Here is a 23,929-nt window from a genome sequence, read left to right as displayed (position 1 = left end):
CGGCATTTAAAAGCCGCTCACCGGCGCCCCCCTTGAGATGGCGCCCATGGCACGTGCCATGGCTGCCATACCCTATATACGCCTCTGTATTGTGGAAATATACTATGTTATATATTCACCAAGTAGATCATTAACTTAGATTCTTGGGAGATTCCCCATGCGTTTTTAAATCCAATATCTAAAATGAGGCTATACTGGGACGTTTTTTCCAGAGAAAAATGAAATCGCACTTACGTGAGATCATGAAAGTAAGCAACTGTGAAAGGGTTACATTTTGCATAATAAGATTACTTAAATGTCTGTCTTCACTATAATAAACACCACACTCGCTATTTCTTTTGGAAAAGTTGTGCATTGTATTTGTGGTTAAAAAGGGAATTCCAGACTCTTTTTGCGGATCTGCGCAGCAGCTGTGGAACTTCCTGCATACTTGCTTGGTGCATTAATTGGATATTTACTTTTTGAGAAACAGCCGTAGGTGAAAGGGCGAAGTACGCTGTACATGGCAGACAAGATCATGGTGTCATAAGAATGAATGTGTACGATGGTCTCATGTTACAACAATTTTCAGTCAGTTTAAACGTACTACAAGAAAATAAGATCTGTATTTACAAGAGGTTTTAAGATAGACTGGGTTTTTGAGTGACTGGGCACATCACTGCCACTGGTTGACATGCAAACCAAAAGTCTAGTAGTTTTGACTCTTGTGCGTCTCTGCTTCTCCTTTATTTCTCCCAATTAGCACTGGAATTAAGATACATGAGTGTTAAATACGATCATTAATTGTGGGCAAAATGTTTGAGATAGGGGTCACCGCTCTTATGTTCTACCACCAGAGTTTTCCTTTTCTGGGTTTTATTGTCATAAATTCAAGCCATGTTTAGTTGCCCATTATCCCCTTTAATGACCCCCCCCCCCCTTTTTTTTTCTTTTTTTTTTTTTTCCCCTTCTCTTTGCCGATTACTTGAGGGTAACTATGCAATATCTAGTGTTTGGTTTGAAATTCTTAAGATCGATCTCTTTCATTCCTCAGTCCCATAAACTCTGAATGTTTATCGGTGTTCTACAAAGTATTGTAAAAGTCACAGTACAGTACTTGGCCACAGAAGAAGCCAACATATCTTTCAAACAAATGTCTCTTCGGCTATTTAACATGTTGGACGGTGTTAATACGTTTGACACGACAAATCAATCCAATGAAATCCAAAATGGAGACAGCAGAGCGTTTATAAATGGTTGGGGATCTCCTTTTAGGTTATTAATCAATTTACAATGTATTAGGAGTTCGAGGAGGCATAAGATGGAAGCTGGGCTTTGCGCAAGCAAGAAGTGTCCTGTTACAGCTGTGTGGAAATGGTTAGTAATAGATAGCCACCTGCATATTTGAAGTATTCCTCTTGCTGGTGTTCCGCTAGCAGAGGTTTTTGATGGTTTTCCATCAAAAATATCTGGAGACGTTTGCGTCGACCTTGAAGAAAACAAACTTGAATAAAATATATTTCTGCTATCATACAATACAAGCTGCAAACGTGGGCCGCTTTTTTTGGTAGAAATGACCAAGAAAACTGACTTGAGTTGTTGAAATAAGAGCAAGGAAAATGGTACAATTTCTATAAAAATCCCCACTGACTCGCCCAGCATCATCCGATTCTAGAAACCCCTTAATGTTAAGCAACTTTGGCTAATTTCAATGTTGCTTTATGCTGTTAGGCCTTTATTAAATCCTTGGTTTTGGGTGGCGGGGTTTGATACTGATCTACATCTCATTTATAAGATGCCACATCAATATCCACAAAACTATGTATCTGTTGTACGTGTGTGTTTAGTGATGGGTTTAGCTGCAGTCCCTTAATCATTCAAGCGAAATACATTGTGGTTTCCAGTTATAGGAATCCGGGACAAGGGTGAACCTGCCTATAAAAAAAAAAAGAGGCCACTTAACGAGGTAGCGTTGGTGTATAATATTTCATTTTATGTATTTTTTTTTTCTTCAAGGAACACCCTTTGGGTAATTGAATAGTTAATTGCTAATGGCATTTGTGTTTTGATAAGAGAGCCTAAATTGTGTTTAAAAAATGCTGTCTGAATTTGGACCTTATTCGTTCCATAAAATAATAACACGTAGGAAGTGTGGTCAGAACTCAAGTATTGGGTTACTTGCCCTGCAGCCTTCTGAGTTTTTTTTTCATTTGTAACATAACTGTGGAACTAACAGAACGCACTTTACATATGCCCCCTTCTCACAGGCGAACATTTTTATGTTTGCAGATCGCCGTGATATAAACGATATGTAGTGACTCAGAAAAAGATTTGTTAAAATAATGCAGGAGCAGATGTCTTATTGGGACTTGGCCTTCAAGTAGTGATATATTGATGATGCGTTTTTTTTTTTTAATTTTTTTTTATTTTGTATCTTTTTGTTCCATAGATTAAATCTGTGTAATCGTGTTTACATATTAAAATAAGCGGAATTGTATGTATTTAAATACCCATTAATGTGTATACCACGAAGGTCCTGTAGGAAGACGGTTTTTTTTAAACCAGAATCTATCCAAAACTCTACTTGAACAAAGAAAAACCACAAGCTATGTAGTTTGATCTGCAGTATAAATTTTATTTTGCTAGAAGTTCCTCTAAGTAAAATCTTGATCCAATTATTTACTATACATAGCTTGTAACTTTTCATAGCAGTACGTGCTATACGTCTTTTAGAGGCTATATGTTGGTACTCTAAAACAATGTGACTGTCCGTACTTGGGATCCAAACTTTTGTTTTATATTTTTTTTTTTTATAAGTATTTGGGTCCTAAAGCAAATATATGTAATGTATGGTAACTGGTATTTCAGCACATGCAACCACACTACTCCTTGTAGCAATTATTAACTGGAAGGACATTTCTTGTACAGCACTGAGTAATAATTCACAAGCTAGCTGTGCTGTAGTCTGCTAGATAAACTTTCTGTCCCAAGCTATTTTTTTCCATATTTGTTCACCTAAGACTATATCTGTATGCATCAACATGATTAGTGGCAGGAGGCTGTATGTATTTTAAAACACCATTTATCCCCCAACTTCTCTCTTTTGGATGTGATTTCTCCCAATATCCTTCACAATGAGTAACTCCTGCTGCTAACCATTAACAGACTTCAACTGGAGAACAACAAATGTCCTTTATTGAATAAGAATTAGCTGCACTGGTTCCATAAAAAGAAGCTATTTTGTTAAATATACATTGTTAGTCAACTAGGGACATAGTACTTGTCCTATGTAGAGTCTTTTTTTTTTAAATCATTCAGATTATATCTAATAGCTGTCTATTGTGGGAAATACTGATGCCACTTGTTTCCCCTGCTCTGGTGTTCCCCATAGCTGTTTTTAAGCAAAAAACTATTAAATGCAATTGCTTGTTCATTATAAGTAGGAGATACTACTTTCACAGTTACTTTATGGCGCAACATAATTTATTCTCTAAATTTAGGCTCCCATGCTAGTTAAGTACATGTTGACATGTCACAAATTACATTATTAAATGCTAAATGTCACTGTTGATGTTGGCTCTTGAGCAGATCATCCCAGGCCACAGTACTGGAGCCAATATATCAATGACTTTCATTTAGCCTTTCTGTTCCAGCCTAAACTCTTTAAGGGTGAATAATATGTTTGATAGGCCTGGCCCACGTGGATTAGACTTACCCAGAAATCAAACGAATGGCTAGTGATACTGTAATCAGTCTAAATGTTCATTGGCACTAATTAACTTAAGACTATGAGCGCCAAAAAGAACACACAGGATAAAGGCCATAAACAACTTTGTAGAAGCAGTCCGGTCTATCACTTGGTGCATGTATACTGTGATGCAGTCAAATTAACACTTTTGTAACCAGATGAAGTTTGATGTAGGCCTGTATTGCATAGCCTTGCATGCATTATTTTGGGGGGGAGGGGGGGGATAGGGTTTTTGTTTCAATTTGTTTGCAAACAACTTGTTGAAAGTGAGTTAACTGTTTCAAAAGAATATGCTACAGTGTTAAATACAACATAGTTAAACCAGGGAAGCTTGACAGAATTCTGGCAAGTTTATCTTCATAATTGGTGAAAGCCTTCCTGTACTTTTACATTAAATTACAGTAAATCGATGGCTAGCTTCCCAGAAAGTTTTTGTCTTAGTTGTGTACAACCGCCCCCCCATGCGCCCTTGTTTTTCATTTATTTGATGATCTTTTTTGCAGTTAATGTATTATATGCATGTTTCAATTACAACTCACATGTATGTAAAACGGTTATAACGGCAATATGATATACACGTAAAGATGGATTTCTTTCAGGTAGTATCAAGTGGATGTGGACACATTTTACCTAGTTAAGCTTAATTGAACGCAATTGTTAACTTTTGGAGAACCAATTGAGATTAAAGTTGTTTTTTTTTGTTTGTTTTTTATTTCGTCTGGATGTGTGGTGATTTTTAAATTGTCAGGTTTAAAATGCTGTTTTTTTTTTTTTTTGCTTTTATTAGGGTGAACATTTAAGAACAAAATGCAAAACATTACTTATTACACAAGTATTCTGGTTAATTTTGTGTTGTCTGTTGCCTTCGATTTAAGAACTAATAAAGGGCCCCTTTGTAATGAATGGCTAGTCCTTTAAAAAGATAATTTCATAGAAAAATTGCTTTTATTTGTCTTGAATGATGGCAAGTCTTCTAGTCTGACCAGCTCTGTCCGATCAGACACCAAGTTTTAAGACTGTTAAAATGGACAGTTTTATTCCTGTGGAACATTTTAGTTTTTATTTCTCATGCTCTACTTTTTTGCAACAGTAAGCATTTTTATTGTATACAAGTCACATTTGATATTTCAGTCAATGGATTACAATTTAGACGTGCTTTCCTATATAATTATATAAACCAACCTTGTTCTGTGAACACTAATGTTCAACACCTGTTTCAACTAGTAGTTATTTTTATTGGAGCAAACCCATGCGATTCAGTATTTCTTGAAATGAAAGGAACTGAAACGTGATATGGCAGACTACTAAAGAAAATTAAAAAGAAATGAATAATATATGTAAACAGTGGTTTAAAAAGAGGAATTGACATAAGATGAGCAAACTACATGTCTGCTTCATAGCCTGTCCATGTATATGAATACAGATACCTGTTGCAAATTAATGGATTGGATTGTGTATTGGGCTTTATGGATTTGTCATTTTACATTAAAGCTACTAGAAGATGTAACCAATAGTTTTCTAGTGAAATATTTACTTTTTAAGACATGCTTGCTATCAAACGTGGTTTGGTGTACTTTAACAAACTGTGGCTAGAACAAGGTGGAGCTGCCATAAAGCTCTTGCCCCATAATGTAAGTAGTTATTGACGACATTCATGCCCACCGTGGGGTACTTGTGACCATTTATAGGATGTTTTACTGTTTAATATTACTCATGTTTTAACGATTGTAAAAGAAAAAAAAATCTATCACATCATGGGTTTTCTGAAATTTATGTCCTTTTCTAAACCCTTAAACTATATGACTAGCATTTGTTAAATATCTGTAAAATATGAATACTAAACAAATCATTTTCATATCTTTTACATACGTCAATTGGCCTTTTTTTTTTATTTTTTTTTATTTTTTTTTGATCAATCGGTCCTGGTGGTTAATTACGATTTTTTTTTTTTCTTCATGTAGACCTACCCCATAACATTTTTTAAAATAAATCCTATCAAAAAAGGTGACAAATCTGTTTTATTAGTGGGTTGCGTGTTAATGTCCACTGGCCACCATGTCTAAGGGTCTACATGTTGCTTGTTAGAAACACCAGCCTCCTAGCCAAGAACATTGTGCCTGTCCACTTGTGTGTGTTTGCCAGTAAATTAAGTCTAGTTGATGATTACACATTAATAAATATCAATACACACATTTTATTACTGTCTACTTAGTGCTTATTTTGTTTTTGGTTTTACAGCTGCTGCAGAAGGAAAGGGCAAAAGTGGTGAAGATTTCTTTCAGAAGGTAAGGTTTATGTGTGTTAAAGTAAATATAATATATATATATATATATATATATATATATATAATTAGTCCAATGAGGGGATTTATCCTAAATTATATTTCCCATGAAATGTCATGTATATATTTCTTGCATGTGGTATACATGTATATAGGAATCGCTCGCATTAGATCCTTCTGCAGCTTTGAGTATTGCCTCGTATACAACTGTAGTGGGTTTATAAGGAGTTTAGAAACCATGCACCTGGGCTGTATCCTGGAATGCTTTAAATAGCAGATGCCCTGGCATTTACTAGTTACCTCCCCTGGTATTTAAACCCACACTTAGATCCAGTATTTAAGCTTATTTTTGGCGCACATCTTCACTTCTGTAAATTTCTGTCACTGTTAATCTAACATATCTTCCTGAACCCTCATGCCTGAAAAATAGTGTAGTTCTCGTTTCTATAGTGACGAATACAAAACAAACACATTTTATTGTGACGCGTATCTCATCGGTATTTGAAGAAAGACAGATTTTCTGCGTATTTTTGTATTATTCTATGCTAATCTTTATGCACTCTGCTTATGTAACGCTTTTTGTATTTTTACATTGGTGCCAGTAATAGGAGTTGATAGAATACACATGGCTTCCTTCCATAAACAGAGTTTGGGACTTAAAGCTATCGAGTCCTAATCCAAAGTCTATAACCTTAAATTGTCAAAGTAGCATATGTATTGATGTCACAAGTTAACCCATAACAAAATAAATATCCAATGTATTGGTCCTAACCATGGATGCTAATTGGGCGCCGGCCAAATCTTCGTATTCCGCGAATATTTGCCCGTTCCTGTGTTCAGTTTGGGCGAAATATTCGTGTACATTCTTCATTCGTTTTTATTTTTCTTCTGCTTTATTTATTTATTTATTTTTTTGAAGGGGTTAATACGGGGTTAACGCAATATGCACTACGCAGCAGCTTTGGCGCCAGGATTTTAAACTCTATTGGTCGCCAGCAGGTGAAGATTTTTCGTGTTGTGTGGCTCCGTAAATGTTTTGCCGCTGCCAAGTTAGTTTCTTCAATATTCAAGCTGGACAACGAAAACGCACCCTTCGTGTTCGTTTTCATGTTCGCCCGAATGCACAAGTCTAGTAATTACAGCTCTCCTAATCCTACCGTTGTTAGTATTTTAATGCTGATCATTTTTTTTTATTTTTATTTTTATGTACATCATAAAAATCTTTGAACCATGAGGTTTCCTGATGAAAAACAGATTATTCATTATGAAACAATTTATAGGCATTTTTACATTAAAGTCCTTAGTTACCTGACTCAGTCTATGAACTTGGCCATCATTTGCCATTCAACCATTGGAATGTTTCTCATTATCGGAGACGGTGTTTAATGTCTACAGTAACTCCGTGCTAAGTTGCATTTTTTTCTTTGGGCTGAACCATATTATGTTTAAAGAAAGATCATAGTTTGGAATATTTTAGTGTAATTTCCAGAGTAAGAATTGATGATTTAGGAATGTGACAGATTTTCCATGTTCTGTTTATTCATCCTTTGTTTTAAAAAGAAACAAGTCCCATTTACAGATGTTGAACTAGGCATAAAAAACTAAAAAAAAAAAAAATGTAGGTAGAGTCCCTTGGGTTAAAATACAACCATACTTTAATATTAATAAACATTGCTGGTAAAAAAAAAATTGAATCGGTATGAGTAGTTCTCTTACCTGGTGTAAGTTTTTATTACATTTGTGTGTTAGGAATTAAATAGCAAATGTATATTGCTTTTAGTTCACATACATCTTTGTGCATGCAGCTGGAATATTTTTATTTTTTTTTGTTAGGTAAAACCAATGGAATAAATCTTTATTTTGGCATAAATACAGTGCTGTATACAGTAACATAGGTTAGCATTCACAAAAACCTTAATTTTATTTTTTTCATTCTAAACCTTTTAATTGGGCTTTTACTTTATGGTTTCATTCATAAAACCAGTGATTCATCTGCTTTTCTATTTGTTTTATTCCTATGTTAAACTGTTACTATATACAGCACTGTATTGGATGAGCTAAATATGTATATGGCTTTTTATAATATAAACATGAGACACCCCCCCCCCCCCAGTTGTTGGGGACATTCGCAACTCCAAGGGCTAATTTCAGAGATTAAATTTAAATTGAGGAGTTTGAGGTTTTCCTCCATGGGCTACATTGGAAGACTCTTTAGGACAGAGTGCAGGGATCTGTAAAATTTTACAGGTAATTTTAAGTGTTCCCAAAAGCTTATTCATTAAAAATGTCAATGCATTTTCTTCAGTGTTCTGTTGTATCATCTGATACAGCCACCCTCTGCTTTTCTATCCAGTTTAGGATAATAAAGACTTCCAAAAGAGTGCAAAAAAATGTTTTAGTGTCGAACTTTCTAGATTAGGCAGGAAGTAAAATAAACCTAATGTTACATAGCTGACTTGCCACAGGTCTCTTGAGCCTCTAAGACGAATATCTGTCATAGGAGGATGGAAAAAACCCTTCATTCTGTTTCCACCCAATCTCCAGGAGTTTCTAATCTAATTTTCATTAGAAGGTATATTAGTTACTGAGAATATACTTGCCATATCATGAGTAACACTTGGCACTTGAAAAGCTCTTAGTTGTCGTAAAACAATTCAGAAAACCCATGTTAAAATTAGAATGAAAGCGTAACATTTTTGATTAACCATTCTCTCCAACAGATCTGTTGGCGGCCAACATTATTCCCACCAAGTTTGTGTTTTTCAGTTTTGTGAATACTGTATTGGGTATATGAGGTCTTCAGCAGTATGTAGAATGCTACAATATGCTTAGTTGTACATAGAAATAGCTTCCCTTGGCACTTTCCATTGAGTTCAAACTATAATATGGACTCGTCTGCTTTATATGGTGGAATTTCAGACATTCTGCTGCATATTTGAACGTTTATGCTTTATAACGGATGTTAAAATACTGCTGTAAACGGGTATAATACCTACTGTTTGCAGTAATAACCAGTCATCTATTTTGTATAATATGGCAAGTGGAGAACTGAAAACTATACGGCATATAGAGTGTTAAATCAGATGGCTATGACCTGGTACATTGTATTTATTTTTATACAAAATCACCACTTCCCAAAGAGTTTAATTTGAAAAAATATATTTTGTTTTGTAACATAGTAATTTAGGTTGGAAACGTAGACATATGTCCATAAATTCAACCCTACTGTTGAACTAGAAGTAAAAAAAAAAAAAAAATATCCCACACAGAAACAGAAGGGGTTGAGGTTAGTCATTTACACAATATTCTGCCTTTCCAAATATGCATTAAAGCACCCAACCTCGTCAGGTTTCTCTCTTGTAAGATGGATCAAGATAGTTGCCCTTGGATGGTTAAACTTCCTCCCAAGAAAAGCTCAACTGCTTTGGCCATTCCCAGATCAGACGCCTCGGTAAATAATCCCCAAAACTGAATTTGTTAATCTATGCCCACATCAATGTTCTATGTAGGCTAATAGTAAATGTACTGTAAAATCTTGGGTCTAATATTCACCCTTCTCAAGATTCATGAAAAGGTGGGGGGAAGTAGCATAATATACCAGTTGACAATTTCTGTTTATATTGCATATTGCACCAATGTTTAGGTGTACTGCAACACTGCTTATGGGAAGACAAGCATGCTGGGTAAATCTGTAAAGAATGTCTATTGCGATTTGGGTTTTCTGTGAGTTCTATCTGGCAGGCAAAATTATACAATCATTTTTTTTCTTTGGACACTTGGAAGCAACAGACTTGGCCAAAGACGCTAACTGGGTGGATTTCTTCTTTGATGTTTCTCCCTATGTTTTATTTAAAAGGGCGTAGCGTCTACATGCGAGTGTAGGACCAGCCCACGCTTTGCAGAGTACTTCTTGATATGGGACTTTATCTTACATCTGAATCGATATGCATAAGTATTCCTTGTTTGGATCTGGATTACTATGCTTGTCATAATTCTTTGAAAATGTATACATTGTGTATGATATCCACTATGCATATTGTATATATCTTATGCAGGATTATGACAGGAAACCTGTCTAAATTCCATGTTCCAGTCACTAAATGATGAATTCATAATGTCACAGGACATAAAGTCGGCCTTGTGAATATACAATGCTTACCAAAGTCCACTTGTGTGGACCGATGTTTGGCTGCATTACAGATTTAACAAGGCATATAGGTAATTTCCAAAAAGTTGGCAAAAAGCTCTTGCTTCAACAGTTGCCCTTGAAAAGGACTCAAATGTCAATCAAGAAAGACCTCTATAAATTGTTTTAGCTGGCTATTAATTCTTACGGGCAAAAGCCGGACAAACGTGTAGATAGAGAAAAAAAAAAATTACCATGATCTACTTTTCACAATGTGTAACATGGAGGCCCTCTGCATCATGCGTTGAAAGATCACTAACTCTCCATCAGGTGTCCTTTTTTTGATTTCTAACACAAAGTCTGGCAAAAGGAACTGCTATAATACAATAACACTGTAAAATAAGTTTGGTTTTCTGTTTGGGTTATGTTTACATTTTTAAGACACTGTGTTTGCAACCTGAAGTTCTTCTAGTACTAGTCATTATTTAGGGGTCCACATTTCACAATCGCATTCATATCTTGAATAACTTATTATTTTGAAGTGGTTATTTAAGTTGACGTCTTAAAAGATCAACACATGTTTATCATTAGAGTGAAGATGTCATTTCAGCAAAAAATGTGTAAAAGATAAGGCTGACTCACTTTGGCTCCATACTGCTTTTAGTCAATTAAAGAACCAGTATCTGGCTTTAAAATGATATAAGAACCACAAAGCATCTTATTTTCACAAATTGTCAGCACAAGGCATATTAATTTCACAGTACAAACATGTGTGTTGTGTTATGGAAGGCTTGGAACACCCCTTTTTGATACTGCATGGAAATGGACATTGGGGATCATGGAGTTTTGTTTGATCATTTGTTTGTAGTTGGATTTATTTCTTTTGTACTTTGACTTGATACAGTTCTTTTTTTTAAGTCCTGTAGAAAGGAGCTTGCTGTTTGGATTTTGTTGGTACTTGCCACATGGCCATTTATTTGTACAATGGCAATTTTAAGCATTTATACATGTCCTCCTATGTACATTGTAAACCAATTTAAAAGCATGTTTCAGGTTATATAGACATTTGTTTTCATTCAATCACAATCCTCACCTAGAGTTTTTGAGAAATGGATTGTTGCAATAACAGGCATTCATTACAGAAAATTTGTTGTGCAATATTGTATCTGGGGAAAAAAATATACTACCTTATACTTCTAAGATAAGTTTGTTTCTCAGCTTATTGAAATATCTAACATACCTTCTTTATCAAGAATTGGAGCCTGATAACGTTCAAAAATATGCAAAATGGCTTGGCACACGCTAAACTAATTAACAGATGATGAGAGATGTCTAATGTGTTATCGGGGCACCTCATTGCCTCATCTACTTGCCACAGACGGTTTGACAGGCTATATCTACAGTTTCCTCCTTGGGCGTTTTTCCCATATTAACATTCTAAAGGAGGTTTTATCTTAAGTGTTCTAGACTGTAATTTGTACCGGGCTTCCGATTGGTTGGCCGCATTCACCCAGAAGATGGCAGTCTTTTTTTGTATCTCTCTGGTTAAAGTAGGATGTTCTAGTCTCTTTAAAATGTGTATCCTGCAATATATTCTTGGTTCTCATAGATGCCCATTAGACACCCCAATTTATCTTTAAAGTGGATTTTATTGGCAGAAAAAATATTTTCCACAAACCTTGATACCTTTTACGAGGTTGCCATCTGCCTGTCAAATATATTTTAAAACTATTGCTTTTTTAGTTTTACTGTAAATACATTCAGTTCACTAGTAGCAACAATTAGATTAAAGTAAATTAGAACAATTATATGGAAGCAAATGGTTTAAAATGGCTTCATTTGCATAATATACTTCATTAGATGTTAAAAATTTAAATGAGTTGTGACTTTATTGACTAGACCCTTGTGATTGTGGAACATGTTTGATTCCAAAACCCAGAAGTTCTAAATTGCCAATAAATGATCCATGCACTTTTTCTCTGCAGATTATGGAAGAAACAAATACTCAGATTGCTTGGCCGTCCAAACTGAAGATAGGAGCAAAGTCAAAAAAAGGTACTTTTTAAATGTTCTATGATGATGCTTGCCTGACAATGCAGTTTTAAGGTGAAAGATGGGACTTTCAGGGCTGTCCGACTTGTGCAAGGGCCAAATGGCAGTGTTCCAACATCAAGGTAACTATTGCTGTCGAACTACAGTGTCATTAGTGAATATTGTGTTCTGGTTTGGGAAGAATTGGTTGACCCACAATTTAGATCTTAAATATACGAGAGCTGTCTAAAAGTAGTTTGCCTCATCTGGCACATGGCAATAGAATTTTCTTGGATTTAGAGGAATTTATAGCCAGTTAAGAAAATATTTTTCTGGCCGGCTATGTTCTAGCTTGTGTCTTATGTTTCTCCACATTCTAATGTGACAAAATAGAAAGAGAATGTCCAACTCAAAGCACCTTTTCACTTTTCTGCTCTAGCATTTGAATAAAAAAAAACCCCCAAAAACCTAAGCTTTTCTGCCTTTGTCACACAGTGGACAGTGGATAACATGAAGAGCTACTGATATTGTAGCTTCGTAATTCCTTACGGGAATAAAAATTACAATCCAGCTGGTGCTTCCCCTTCAAATCAGAAATATTATGTATACAACTGCTTTCAAATACACCCTTATGATTAAAATTTCATTTTTGAATGGTGTTGAGCCTTTATTTTTCTTACTCGTGTCATGGAAAATAAACCATTTTTACTTGTTTTTTCCTATATTTTATATATTTTCTCAGTATTGTTTCAGAGCAAGAAGAAAACTACATAAACCTTAATGTTTAATTCTGGCATGCTTCCTGTTAAGTCACAGCTGGCTGTAATATGATTCATCTCAATGATTTTCATTGAAGCACACAGCCTCTGGAAAGTATTTTAGCAAAAGATGTTGAGATCTCTATCCTTAAAGTTTCAAATCCATTCCCAAAGAGGAATTCTTTCCTCTCCACTTTGTTTTTGAGGTTTAATGTTTGCAGTCCTTCCATAGCTATACCACTTGAAAACGCATATTTTACAGGCATATTGCAGCTTTTACTGCAAAGCATTTCCCTTACTCATACTATTGAATCATCATCCCGGTCTAATTTTTGTATATCAAGATGGCCAAATCCCTGTTACATGATACGTGTGCTTTTTAGGTGTCACTGTCCCTTTTAAGTCTGCACAGGAAATACAGACAGACACGAGTCTGACCCAGGGACATATGGGGAAGAGTACGAATTAAAATGGTTATTTTTTTTGGAGCTTGGCAGGAGAAAAAAAATCGTAACTTGAAAAAGTTACCTTAACCCTTAAAACCTTTAAGTTATTTTAAGGTATGTTTACAGCTAACATAAAAAAAATAAATTTTTTGAACAGTTATTTCTTATTCAAGGCTATACGATCTACATAAAGTAGCCCCATTTCCAAACAAAACTTATTTTTAAATTTCATGGTGCGAGTGCCATGGTCTGTAGCTCCCTTACTGTGCTGTGTGCCTGGAAACATCACAGCGTCAGTGAGGGAATATGAAGGATTTCATGTCGTCAAGCAGCGGTTGTCCCAAGTACGGTACGATATGGATTTGATATTACTAGCAGATTGTGATAATAGAATAGATTCTGAAAGATTAGCATTAAAATCTATATAATATGGTTACATGCCCTAGTATTTGCGCTTAAAAAATGTATTTGCAACGTCGGCCATAATTGTTAGCCCTTCCCAGGTCTGCTGGCAGTCTAGTTCAGGGGCTGCACCTCCTTGGGCAAGCACCTGCAAGTCTCTATCTTCTCTCAGGCTCTGCGCACTGAACCCCAGGGTAATGCTGCCTTATGAGAAGATGACGGCAAGCAGAGCGAAGGAGACGGATCATGCAAGCCCATGAAGATGCAGACTTTGCACTCTGTAGCTTTTGGTTGTAGGATTTGGATCTTAAATCTCAGTTTGGTTTTGCTGTCATGCCAGGTCTGTGTCCCGGTTCTGTATGGGAACTGGCTGATGAGGGTAGAAGCTGAATATGTACCTAATGCCTTACTGATATACATGGCCAGACTTATTGGAGGCTGTGGGATTGGCATCTTAGTGTTGGTCATTTACAGCAATCTTTTAGGCTTTAGACCAGCTGCTCCATGCCCACCAACAGACTCTGGCTTTTAAGCCAGTTCTGCTTTTCTTGGCCTTGCTCTGCTACATACTAGCTCACTTATGGGGAGGTGGAGACTTTGGGGGTGAAACAGTAAGACCATACATTACAGAAGTTTATTCACTAAAGGGAGATTTGGAAGAAGTGTTTGCGTTTCAACTCCCTTGCTTTACCATTTGGTATGAACAGCCTATGCTGACCAGTCCTTTCAGTCGGAAGTGCTACACTTGGCCTGTATAAGGCACAATTTGGTGCGTAGGACTGATCCAACTGGGCGTTATACAAAACCACCCATGTTGTGCCTTCGCCAAATACTCAGACAAGCTTTCGCAAGAGAGCTAAAACACAACTCTCCTGTCAACTCTCCCTTTAGTGAGTAGGCCCCAGAGACGTGATGTGGTACTCCTTTTAAAGGATTGATATTTTCAGCGCTTATGATTTACAGTGGCTGACAAAAGCTGTTTTACAATATGCCATTACATTTTCTTTCTTTTTAGCTCTTCTGTTTTCTTGGCACAATTGATCATTTCTCTATTTCATCATAAATGAGACACTACTTCAATTTTTCAGTGGCTCTTCAATCCACACTACTTTTATTTTTAATTCCATGCGTGCATTCTGTAGTGTAATGCTATGGTAGCATCCAGTTATTTCTAACACATGGCCAGAAAAGCATAACATTATTTAAACATAATTTATTGGCTATTAAATATGTTCTGGAAATGGACAATGGAAATATTTGCAGAAGGTCATAATGGAGGAAAATAAGTCTTAATGATGTGACATTTTATTTTAACAATCTTAAAAATGTTCATTCACAAAGAACAAAATAATGTTTAAGGCCACAATTTGTATTCATGATTTCATTACCATTTGAGTGTCCGGTATGGTGGCTGCAGTGCACGGTCTACGCCCTTAACACTCATATGGCTGTTCTGTACAGTGTTATGAACCATCTTAAAAATGCTTAGTTCAATTAGTATTCATCATTCCAACCACCCCATAGCCCTTTAAAAAAAAAAAAAAAACCAAAAAAAACCAAAACTTTAAAGTTCACTGTATTCACTCTACACCTTTAAAATGTCTCTGTGGACTATCACACATCATGAACAGAAAAACAGTTTACATAATAACTTTTCAGGATAGTAACTTTGCTTGCCAATTCTACAAAACTATTTCTTTTTCAGACACCTCATAACTTGTTCAGATTCCCAAGCGTCTTACATCAGTTTAGTTAGTAACAAAAGCAGAGTATCAACACTTTATTCTTAATATTTATTTTTTTCCCTTCTCAATTCTTGTGGGATCTGCACTCTTATTTAGCTAATTGGATAACATTGATAATGTCTGAACCCTTTTCTTTTAGATATCTGAATCCGAATCTACTGTATATGTGTGTGCATGTAAATTATATATAATTAGACATTCACAAAGACCAAATGATTGTGTTGCAATCCATAAGCTCTCTGATGTATGTAATGTCTAAAAGATCTGAAAATGTGCTGGCCTAATCCCCAATTTAGTTTTCTCTTATTAGCTTCCATTATTGTTACAATGTTTAGTTGTTGGAGGTTTTTTTTTCTTTACTGCTTTACACATGAGCAGAAGTAGAGTAATATGTTTTCTAAGCCTGGAAAACAACCACTTTGGGAACACAATACAATGAGTGGTGTACTACATGTGGTTAGGGCCACCTGTAACCATTGTGGGGCCTGGGGGCAAGCTGTCTCCAGTGGAACCCTTCCAGCCCAGTCATACCTGCTGCAGAGCCCCTTCAACACTGGTGTTAGTCATTAGAAAGTTCCCCTATAATATGCCAAGTACTTTCCTTCCACTCCCACACCCAAAAAACATTTGAAAAGTTTCTTGGTATTCTTAAACCTGGTGATGGGATCAAGTTGTACACGCTTCAAAGAATGTTGTGCCCAATAATGACACTTGCTTACAAATTATTTCTGCCAATATGCTCTTTTTGGCATAATTTACCCCAAAGACTTATCTAATTTTTGTCAGATGTAGCTATTGGCGCAGAGTTTTCATGCTCTGTCTCGCCGTCTCTGCTCGGTCTCTTGGTAAAATCAAGAAAAGTCTTCTATGAAACAAAAGTAATATGGGGGGGGGTAAAATGCAGAAAAGGCAGCTTATATAAAATATATATTGGTAAGTGTTTAATCAGTCATTCTAAGTGAATGCTATTTGGTGAGCATGTCTGAAGAATATCACCTTTCATACACTACCTTCTTTACTACATTTATGTGCCTCCCTTCATCTTCCATATATCCATAAAGGTTTTTGTCTAACGTAATATGTGAAGAATGGAGGTAGATGAAGATTTGAGACAAAAGCCAGAGCATGTTTGTATGTAATGTATAATATATGACAGCTTTTTGTATGAATTCTTCTGTACAGGGATATTTAATTCCTTTTTAGAGCGCAGGTTGAAAATGTTATGGCCATTAATTGAATAAGGGATTTTTTTTTTCCATGTATGGAGTTAAAAACAGATTTCCCATTGCTTTAAGTAAGTGTTGGTTATTTTACACCTCATTCAGCGGCCTCCGATTAGTTAATATAACCAGTTCTAATCGTACACAAATTAGATTTAACACAATTTATTTATGGAACTTTAAATTCTTTACATTTGTGTAAAGACAAAAATGAGTACCCTAGGATGTAGGTTTAGTCTTGTCATTGCCGCCCAAACAAGGTGCCCTCATTGTGTTGTCCATCTGTGCAATGCGAATTGTGTATCTTCATGATTTCTGCCATTTAGCAGACAAAATTGACATAACTATATTTAGTTTTTATTGACCCTCTCTGACTTATCAGAAATAGTATTTTTTCCTGAAATCTAGAAAACATAAGATTTAATACAGTATTTGATCCAGCTAGTTTTTTTGTCAATATAAGGAGTGTGATGAATAACAGCTTTAGAAGATCACGAATCTTAATATTTGCCATCATCTGGATATTATAATTTTGGAAGTTTTTTCTTTTTCCAAAACCAATAGATGGTTTAGAAGAAATGAGATCCTGTTGTGGTTTGGAAGAAGACCACTGTTGTGGAAGATGAGATTTGTTCTTCAGCAGAACATCTTCCAGAATTGTCTCTTTTCTTTGTGATTAAAGCTTAATCTAATTTTGTGGATTTTATGGTACCAACAATAATTTTATTTTGTATGGTAGAAACTAATAATCGTGTAGTTACGCTTCTCATGTTTTCCACTATTGGTTTTTACCAAAATATTCACTGTAAGATAACCACATATATACAGAACTGCATTATTATGACAGGTCATCTTTAGGAAGAGTAATTTACATAGTGTAAAGTTCATCAGGTGAAACTGATATTAATAACTAAGCCAGATGTTATGGCCTTCAGATTCCTTTTTGAACGTGGTTTAATAATTGGAAAAGAGACTTGCATTGAGGCTATTGAATAAATCGTTTACCAGAAATTCCCAAGGAGGCTTTAAAAAAAAAATGATGCTGATGTCCTTAACGGAAGAAAAACTAACTAATACTTGTATAGCTTTTTGTTTTATTTCTTCTTTTGGAGCTGCATTTACTTATCTATTACTATTGGGGTATTGCACATATCTGGCAAAGTTAAACCTGTACAGATGTCCCATTTTAATTAGAGTTGAGGTGATCAAATTCTCCAAGTAGAACCGCGTATGGGAAACTCATTATAAATTTATTTTTTGCTTTCATGATGCATTATTTTTTTTCCTTTTTTTTTTTTTTTTTTCCCTTCTTCCCCCGTTCCCCGATGAAGCTGGCATTTTGTGCGTCAGGTATTTCATTACAAAAGCTCAAGAGGCTGCTTAACCCTTCAGGGAATCAATGCCTCGATATCCCTAGCTGTACCACTATGAAAATGTTTTAACTAGTGGTACAGACTTTAACACTTCTACTATCACCTCTCACTGTTGGAATGTTAGTATGTTCTTTTTGTGTATCTTTGTTTTTATTTTGAGCGGATTATTTCTGACTGAGTTTTTTAACTTGTGAAGTAAGTGTTTTTTTGTATATACTCTATTTTTTCATTCTTGGTCTTTCTATTTAAAGGAAGCCATCTCATCGCCTTAACTATGGGGTCGATTTTACACCAAAGCTTCATTGCGCTTCAAGGACCATTTGGTGCATCTATCTTGTATACACCAAGTTGTAGTACTTGTTTGTATCATGCATGTATTGCTTGTCTATGGGGAAAAAATGAAATACCAGTAAGCGCCTCCAGAGTTTTAGTGTATTTCTGTGGGTGTTGGGTCATGCTGTAATTTTTAAAATTTGACAGCTCGGTTTCTGTAAAGAAACACAACTATTTTTGGTCTTAGTTTTTGAAATGCTTGCCACGTTTCAGAGCTGTAAAAAATAAATACAAAATGTAAAAAAAAATTAGCTACAGGCATATGTTTCAATAGATAATCTATTGTTTGCAGAACAATCTTATTTTTACAGTGTGTGTGTAATGTTATATCTAGTGTGTGTTTTCATTAGGTTTTACATGTCATCTTTAACGTTTAAACCATTAAGGAGGAATGGAGATGTTTAAGTAATGGAGGCTAATGTGATGTGGGCATATGATGCCAAAATGATTTGGTTCATGGAGGTTCATCAGTACAGTGACTCTAAAAAGTTTGAGATTTTTCCCCGTTTTCCTAGAAAATCTTATTTTTACAGGGTCCATGTGTTCTTCCATATGGTTTTCCCTAGAAGGGTTTTTCTTATGTTAAGGCAATTGTTTAGATATTCTATGGCATACAAATACATATATAAACATTAGCTTGACTTTCTTGGAAAGAATTTCCCTTTGATTAATGAGCAAAGTTATCATTATAACTCTTAATTAAGCATGACAGAGGCAATACATCAGCGTTGTTACTGTTGGCTTCTTAATACCTCCACCATGGTTAAGGGTCAGTGCTGTCTTTTTTTTCCACAAGGAGGTCTTTATGGCTCATTGATTACAGTTCATCTTCTATGGGCTTAATGTTTGGTGAGTATACAACAGCAAAAATGTTAACAAATTGTGTTGATTTTAAGGTCTTAATGCTTATCTATAGGTATATGTTTAATTCATTGTCTGGAGCATCAAATGGGTTAAATTTTGCATCCACAATATATATCTTATATAGCGCCATCAAATTCGGTAGCTCTGTACAATATGACAAACGTAACTGTATGAGCTGGTATCTGATATCTCACCATTTTGGCTCAAAATTTCACTTTTTTAGAAAACCTAATCCAATTACAGCGGTTGTAGAGTGCGTGCATGTATATATGTATGTAGAAATATTTCTGTCCTGTGACTGCCCTTTCTAGATATAATATACATTTTAAATAAGTTAGTGTTTCATAAACAACTGCATAGTTCTACGTTTGCCAGAAAAAGGTATATGTAGATACGTGATTGCAGTAAAGAACCAATTGGCCCATCTGTTTTCCCCTTAATTCTTCAGTATAGCTTTATGCACATCATTGCTTTATTGCATTGCATTATTTAGGATATGCTGTCTCTAAAACGATCCTTCCCAATAATTAGGAGGCGGTTGGTAAGCAAAGCGCAAGCTTAATGATGGATCAACATGCCTATTAAAATACCACTCAAAAGTAAATGAAAAGAATCCTGCAGCTGTGGACATCGAATTAAACCGCGCTGTTGCGTTCTTATCTCCCTGTTCCTCCATATGCATGCTTAACGCATGTGTTGGGGTCTCCATAGCGACGCACTAAGCAGCTGACCACATGTAACTCCAACACTAGAGGAATTCCGGGCCTCTGTTTACGAGGGCTGTGCTCTAACTTCTTTTGTCTGCAGGATCATATAAAGCTACTCGATCTTTGGTTCCCAAGGTATAATTTATAGGTCTGACTTTATTACGTATCAAGGGCTCTAAAATTTTGGCTTTTACCCCCCTTTTGTAATGGTGGTTTCCATGGCAACCCAGCAAACTGGACAGCTATTCTGTGGCAAGGGATTAACCATGAAGTAAAATTCTTTGCCGGCTCCAATGGTGTGACTGAAGTCTCCGACTTTTCAAACTGAGCAGCTGATTAATTTTAACGAATAGCGTGTTTAATTAGAATCGGCCAGCTCTTAGCAGTTTGCAGTCCTGCTAGATCAAGACCATTCTGATTCGTGCAATATAGTATAAAACACACGATGCTTAAACCACTTCATCTTTTTGGATGTTAATTATCTTAATGCAATATAAGTAATGTTGCTCTCCTTTTTGGGTTAGAAGATCTTAAATGAATCAGTGTCAGTGGTGCAGTTTCTTCAACAAAGCGTGTTCGAATTATGTTTGACCTTTAACCCCTTCAGGACCGGGATTTTGATACTAACGTGTCGCTAAAGGACCGGAGCCGTTTTTGTGTTTTTGCCATGTCTTTCTTCAACTGTAATTTCTCTCTTATCAATTGGTGCACCCACACAAATCATATATTGTTTTTTTCAGCACAAGTAGGGCTTTCATTTGAAACCATATGAAGCTGGGTAGTACATTGTTTTGTTTGAAATAAACTGGAAAAAGTGGGGAAAAAATGAAAAAAACGAATTTTTTTACAGTTTTGTATACATACAAATTGTACACACATTGAACCAATGGGAAAAAATTATCCCAAATATATTCATTAAGTTGTCCTGATTTGGAAACCACCCAACATGGCCAGGATTTTTATCTATTTTGACCGGTATAGGGCAAATATTGCAAGGCATGCATCACGTTTTTGAAATGTAATTTTTTTCAAATTTGGCATGGTAGTCTAATAACTGCAATAGTTGTCACAGGTACTGATTATCCCCCCAAAATTATATGTTTATGAAAAGTAGATAAGTCAAGGTGTACATCTAGGGTCATTTTGACACTTTTCAAACAGGGATTTTATCGCCAATTGCTGCCAAATTTTGAGGTATTTTTATATTTTTTTGTTTTTTTTGCATATGTTGCTTTAGATTTTAGATTTTATTTTGTATAGAATATGTGCAACTGCAGAAAAAAAACACCAAATTGTGTTCACCAACATCCCCGGGTTCCAACAAGGCCTCACATGCATGGTTCATGCATTTTTTGAGGAAGCTATGAGGGCAAAACTGGAACATGTGCATTTTCGTTTTCACATTTGGAATTTTCAGAAATTGGTTTCCTGGGCCCATATCCCATTTGGGACATTTTGGAAGCCCCCCATAAAAGTATATATTTATGAACAGTAGACAAGTCAAGGTGTTCAACTAGGGTAGTTTTGACAGTTTTCAGCTAGCCATTTCTTCACTGATGTCTGCCAAACTTCACAGGGAAATGATTTTAACGCATACATTTCAATGTTGCACTGAATTTCTTGCACACCATAAGTGCAACAGTGGAAGAAAACACCACATTTTGTTCACCAAGATCCCCCGGTTCCAACAAGGCCTCGCATGCATGGTTCATGCATTTTTGCATTTTTGTGGGGGACTAATATTAACCCCTGCAATGCTGCGATGAGGGTCATACACAATCGCAGCATTCAAGGGGTTAATTGAGGAAGAGGGGGGGTAGGGGTCTGGTCTCCACACATGTGGAGACCAAAGAACCCTGTCTCCCTGTCCCTGAAGCTGCCTCTGGCAGCTGGGACACAATCTCCAATAGACTGGAGATTGTAGGGGAGGAGTCTCTCTGATCAGTCCTACAGGACTGATCAGAGGACTTCTGGGGGGGTCGTTTTTGCTGTTGCTGGTCTGCCTGGGCTTCCAGGCAGACCACCAGCAGCAGAGCCCCCTACAAAACGGGAATTAACCCCTTCAATGCCGTGATCGCGGCATTGAAGGGGTTAACGCTGCACTGACGCTCTCATGGAGCGATCAGGCAGCAGGGGGGTGTTGGGTCAGGTCCCCACACTTGTGTGGGGACCCATTCAACACCCCCCCTTCCCTGAAGCTGCCTGTGGCAGCTGAAACCGCGATTGCAGATTTTTCTGCAATCGCTGTTTCTGCCTACAAAATCACTCCGTAGGAGTGATCGTGGGCTTGGGGGCGGGCTTAGACAGGCTGTGCTGTCTGCCCACGAGTCCTGGGCAGACAGCGGCAGCAGCAGCGCCCCCACGATCACCGCGATTGTGGTGATGTGGGGGCGTTCTTTGGAGGAGACGTACCTGGTACGTCCCAGTCTACCGGTGACTGTTAACCAGGAAGTACCAGGTACGTCCCGGTACTGAAGGGGTTAAATCAAGTCTTGTCTTCATTTTACATGTCCGATGACAAGTGTTGAGAGCAGGCATTGTGCTGCTTGGACCTTTTTTCGGTACATTGGTAGACGGTGAGGCAGGAATCTAATGATCTTGTGTCCCAGATGAGTAAATGGGTTACAACCACTGTTTGCTCCACATTTTTACTATGGGAAATTATTTGAAATTATTGATTCTATTCAATATTTACAGTGTCTGATTCTAGTCTGGGATATCCCAGTATTCTAGATTGTTTGCTAATGTGTATAACTACCTGTAAAGATGTTCTGCTGACTCTAGAAAAGGGAAAGGTATTGGGACTCCCAGCGCCACTCTGATGGAGCCCATCTCTAGCTGGATAGAAGATGACATTTGTGCCTCCAGACAAAGCTCTCTCTCCTCATAGCTGCTATACTTTCTCTGCTACCAAAAATATGTTTAGATAGTTCCCCTCCCAATGGTCTTAGCAAGAGCTAAATCAAAAGCAAATGCATTGAAGGGAGATCTGAATCGTTACATTACATGGGACACGTGCTCATGACCTAAGGACCCCTGTGACATTTAAAATGGGCTTTATCCCTGTATGGATCTCCTGGTATTCATCTGAGGGGTCTGAAAACCAACAAACTCTGTCAGATTAAGATGTTCGAAAGTAACATAAATGTGTTAATTTTAAGATGCCAGTCAAAACATTTCGTACATCTGCAATTACACCAATTTTATACTTCAAATCTTAAACATGTTGAACAGGGTACTCTTTAATGTGTTCTGATTTTATTTTTGTTACTGAAGGCGCTATGAAATCTATACCAGAAAACCTGAGGCATAAAAAATAAAGGGACTCCTCATCTAAAATCCTGCTGATGCAACTGTTCTCTGTTTGACCCCAAATTATCCCTGGTGTAAAATGAATTCAAATAGTGTTTTGGTTTTTTTTTGTTTTTTTTTTCTTATATAGAACACCCGACCTCTTCTATATGTCTTGGCATTCTATGGATTCTGAAGCAGGAAATTAGATACTCAGAAATGATGATTTGCAGAATATTTTTAGCACAATTATGTGGATTATATGTCAATTCCTAAATGCAGCTAGAAATCACTAGGAATTTCTAACCATCATTGTCTGCAGGAAAAAATGGAATCTGCTTTTTGCTGTTAGCTGAACTGTCAGTACAAAATTAAGACTCATTTCTCAAATTTAATTTCAAAAGTCTTGCTGTTCCCATTGTTGGCAACTTTGTGCTCACCATTTTTTATTCGGGGCTCATGGCTGGCCCGGCTTAGATTTTTTAGTAGATGGAGAGTTCACAGTAAGTGGTCAGAACCTGGCTGAGGAGTGTCCATTACCAAATGCTCCCTGCCCTGAAACTGAAGAAAATGAGTGAGTGTACTACGGTAGCAGTGCTTCACCAGGAGACTTTGTTTGAACCCG

General features: G+C 36.5%; 1 protein-coding gene across 1 annotated transcript in view; it reads left to right on the top strand.

The window, feature by feature from the left end:
• The window catches only part of LOC149299010 (protein bicaudal C homolog 1-B), a 75,318-nt gene that overhangs the window by 22,823 nt on the left and 28,566 nt on the right, over positions 1-23,929 (top strand). Inside the window, exons 2-3 of the mRNA XM_089486940.1 lie at positions 5,966-6,012; positions 12,120-12,189. Coding sequence (XP_089343066.1) covers positions 5,966-6,012; positions 12,120-12,189 — 117 coding nt within the window. The remainder of the gene's footprint in view (positions 1-5,965; positions 6,013-12,119; positions 12,190-23,929) is intronic.

This window comes from Sceloporus occidentalis, unplaced genomic scaffold, assembly GCF_023333645.1.
Source record: "Sceloporus occidentalis isolate IW3139 unplaced genomic scaffold, rSceOcc1.0.p SCAF_30, whole genome shotgun sequence".
Classification (NCBI taxonomy): domain Eukaryota; kingdom Metazoa; phylum Chordata; class Lepidosauria; order Squamata; family Phrynosomatidae; genus Sceloporus; species Sceloporus occidentalis.
The sequence above is the reverse complement of the archived record's forward strand: the minus strand, read 5'-3'. Positions and strand labels throughout refer to the sequence as shown.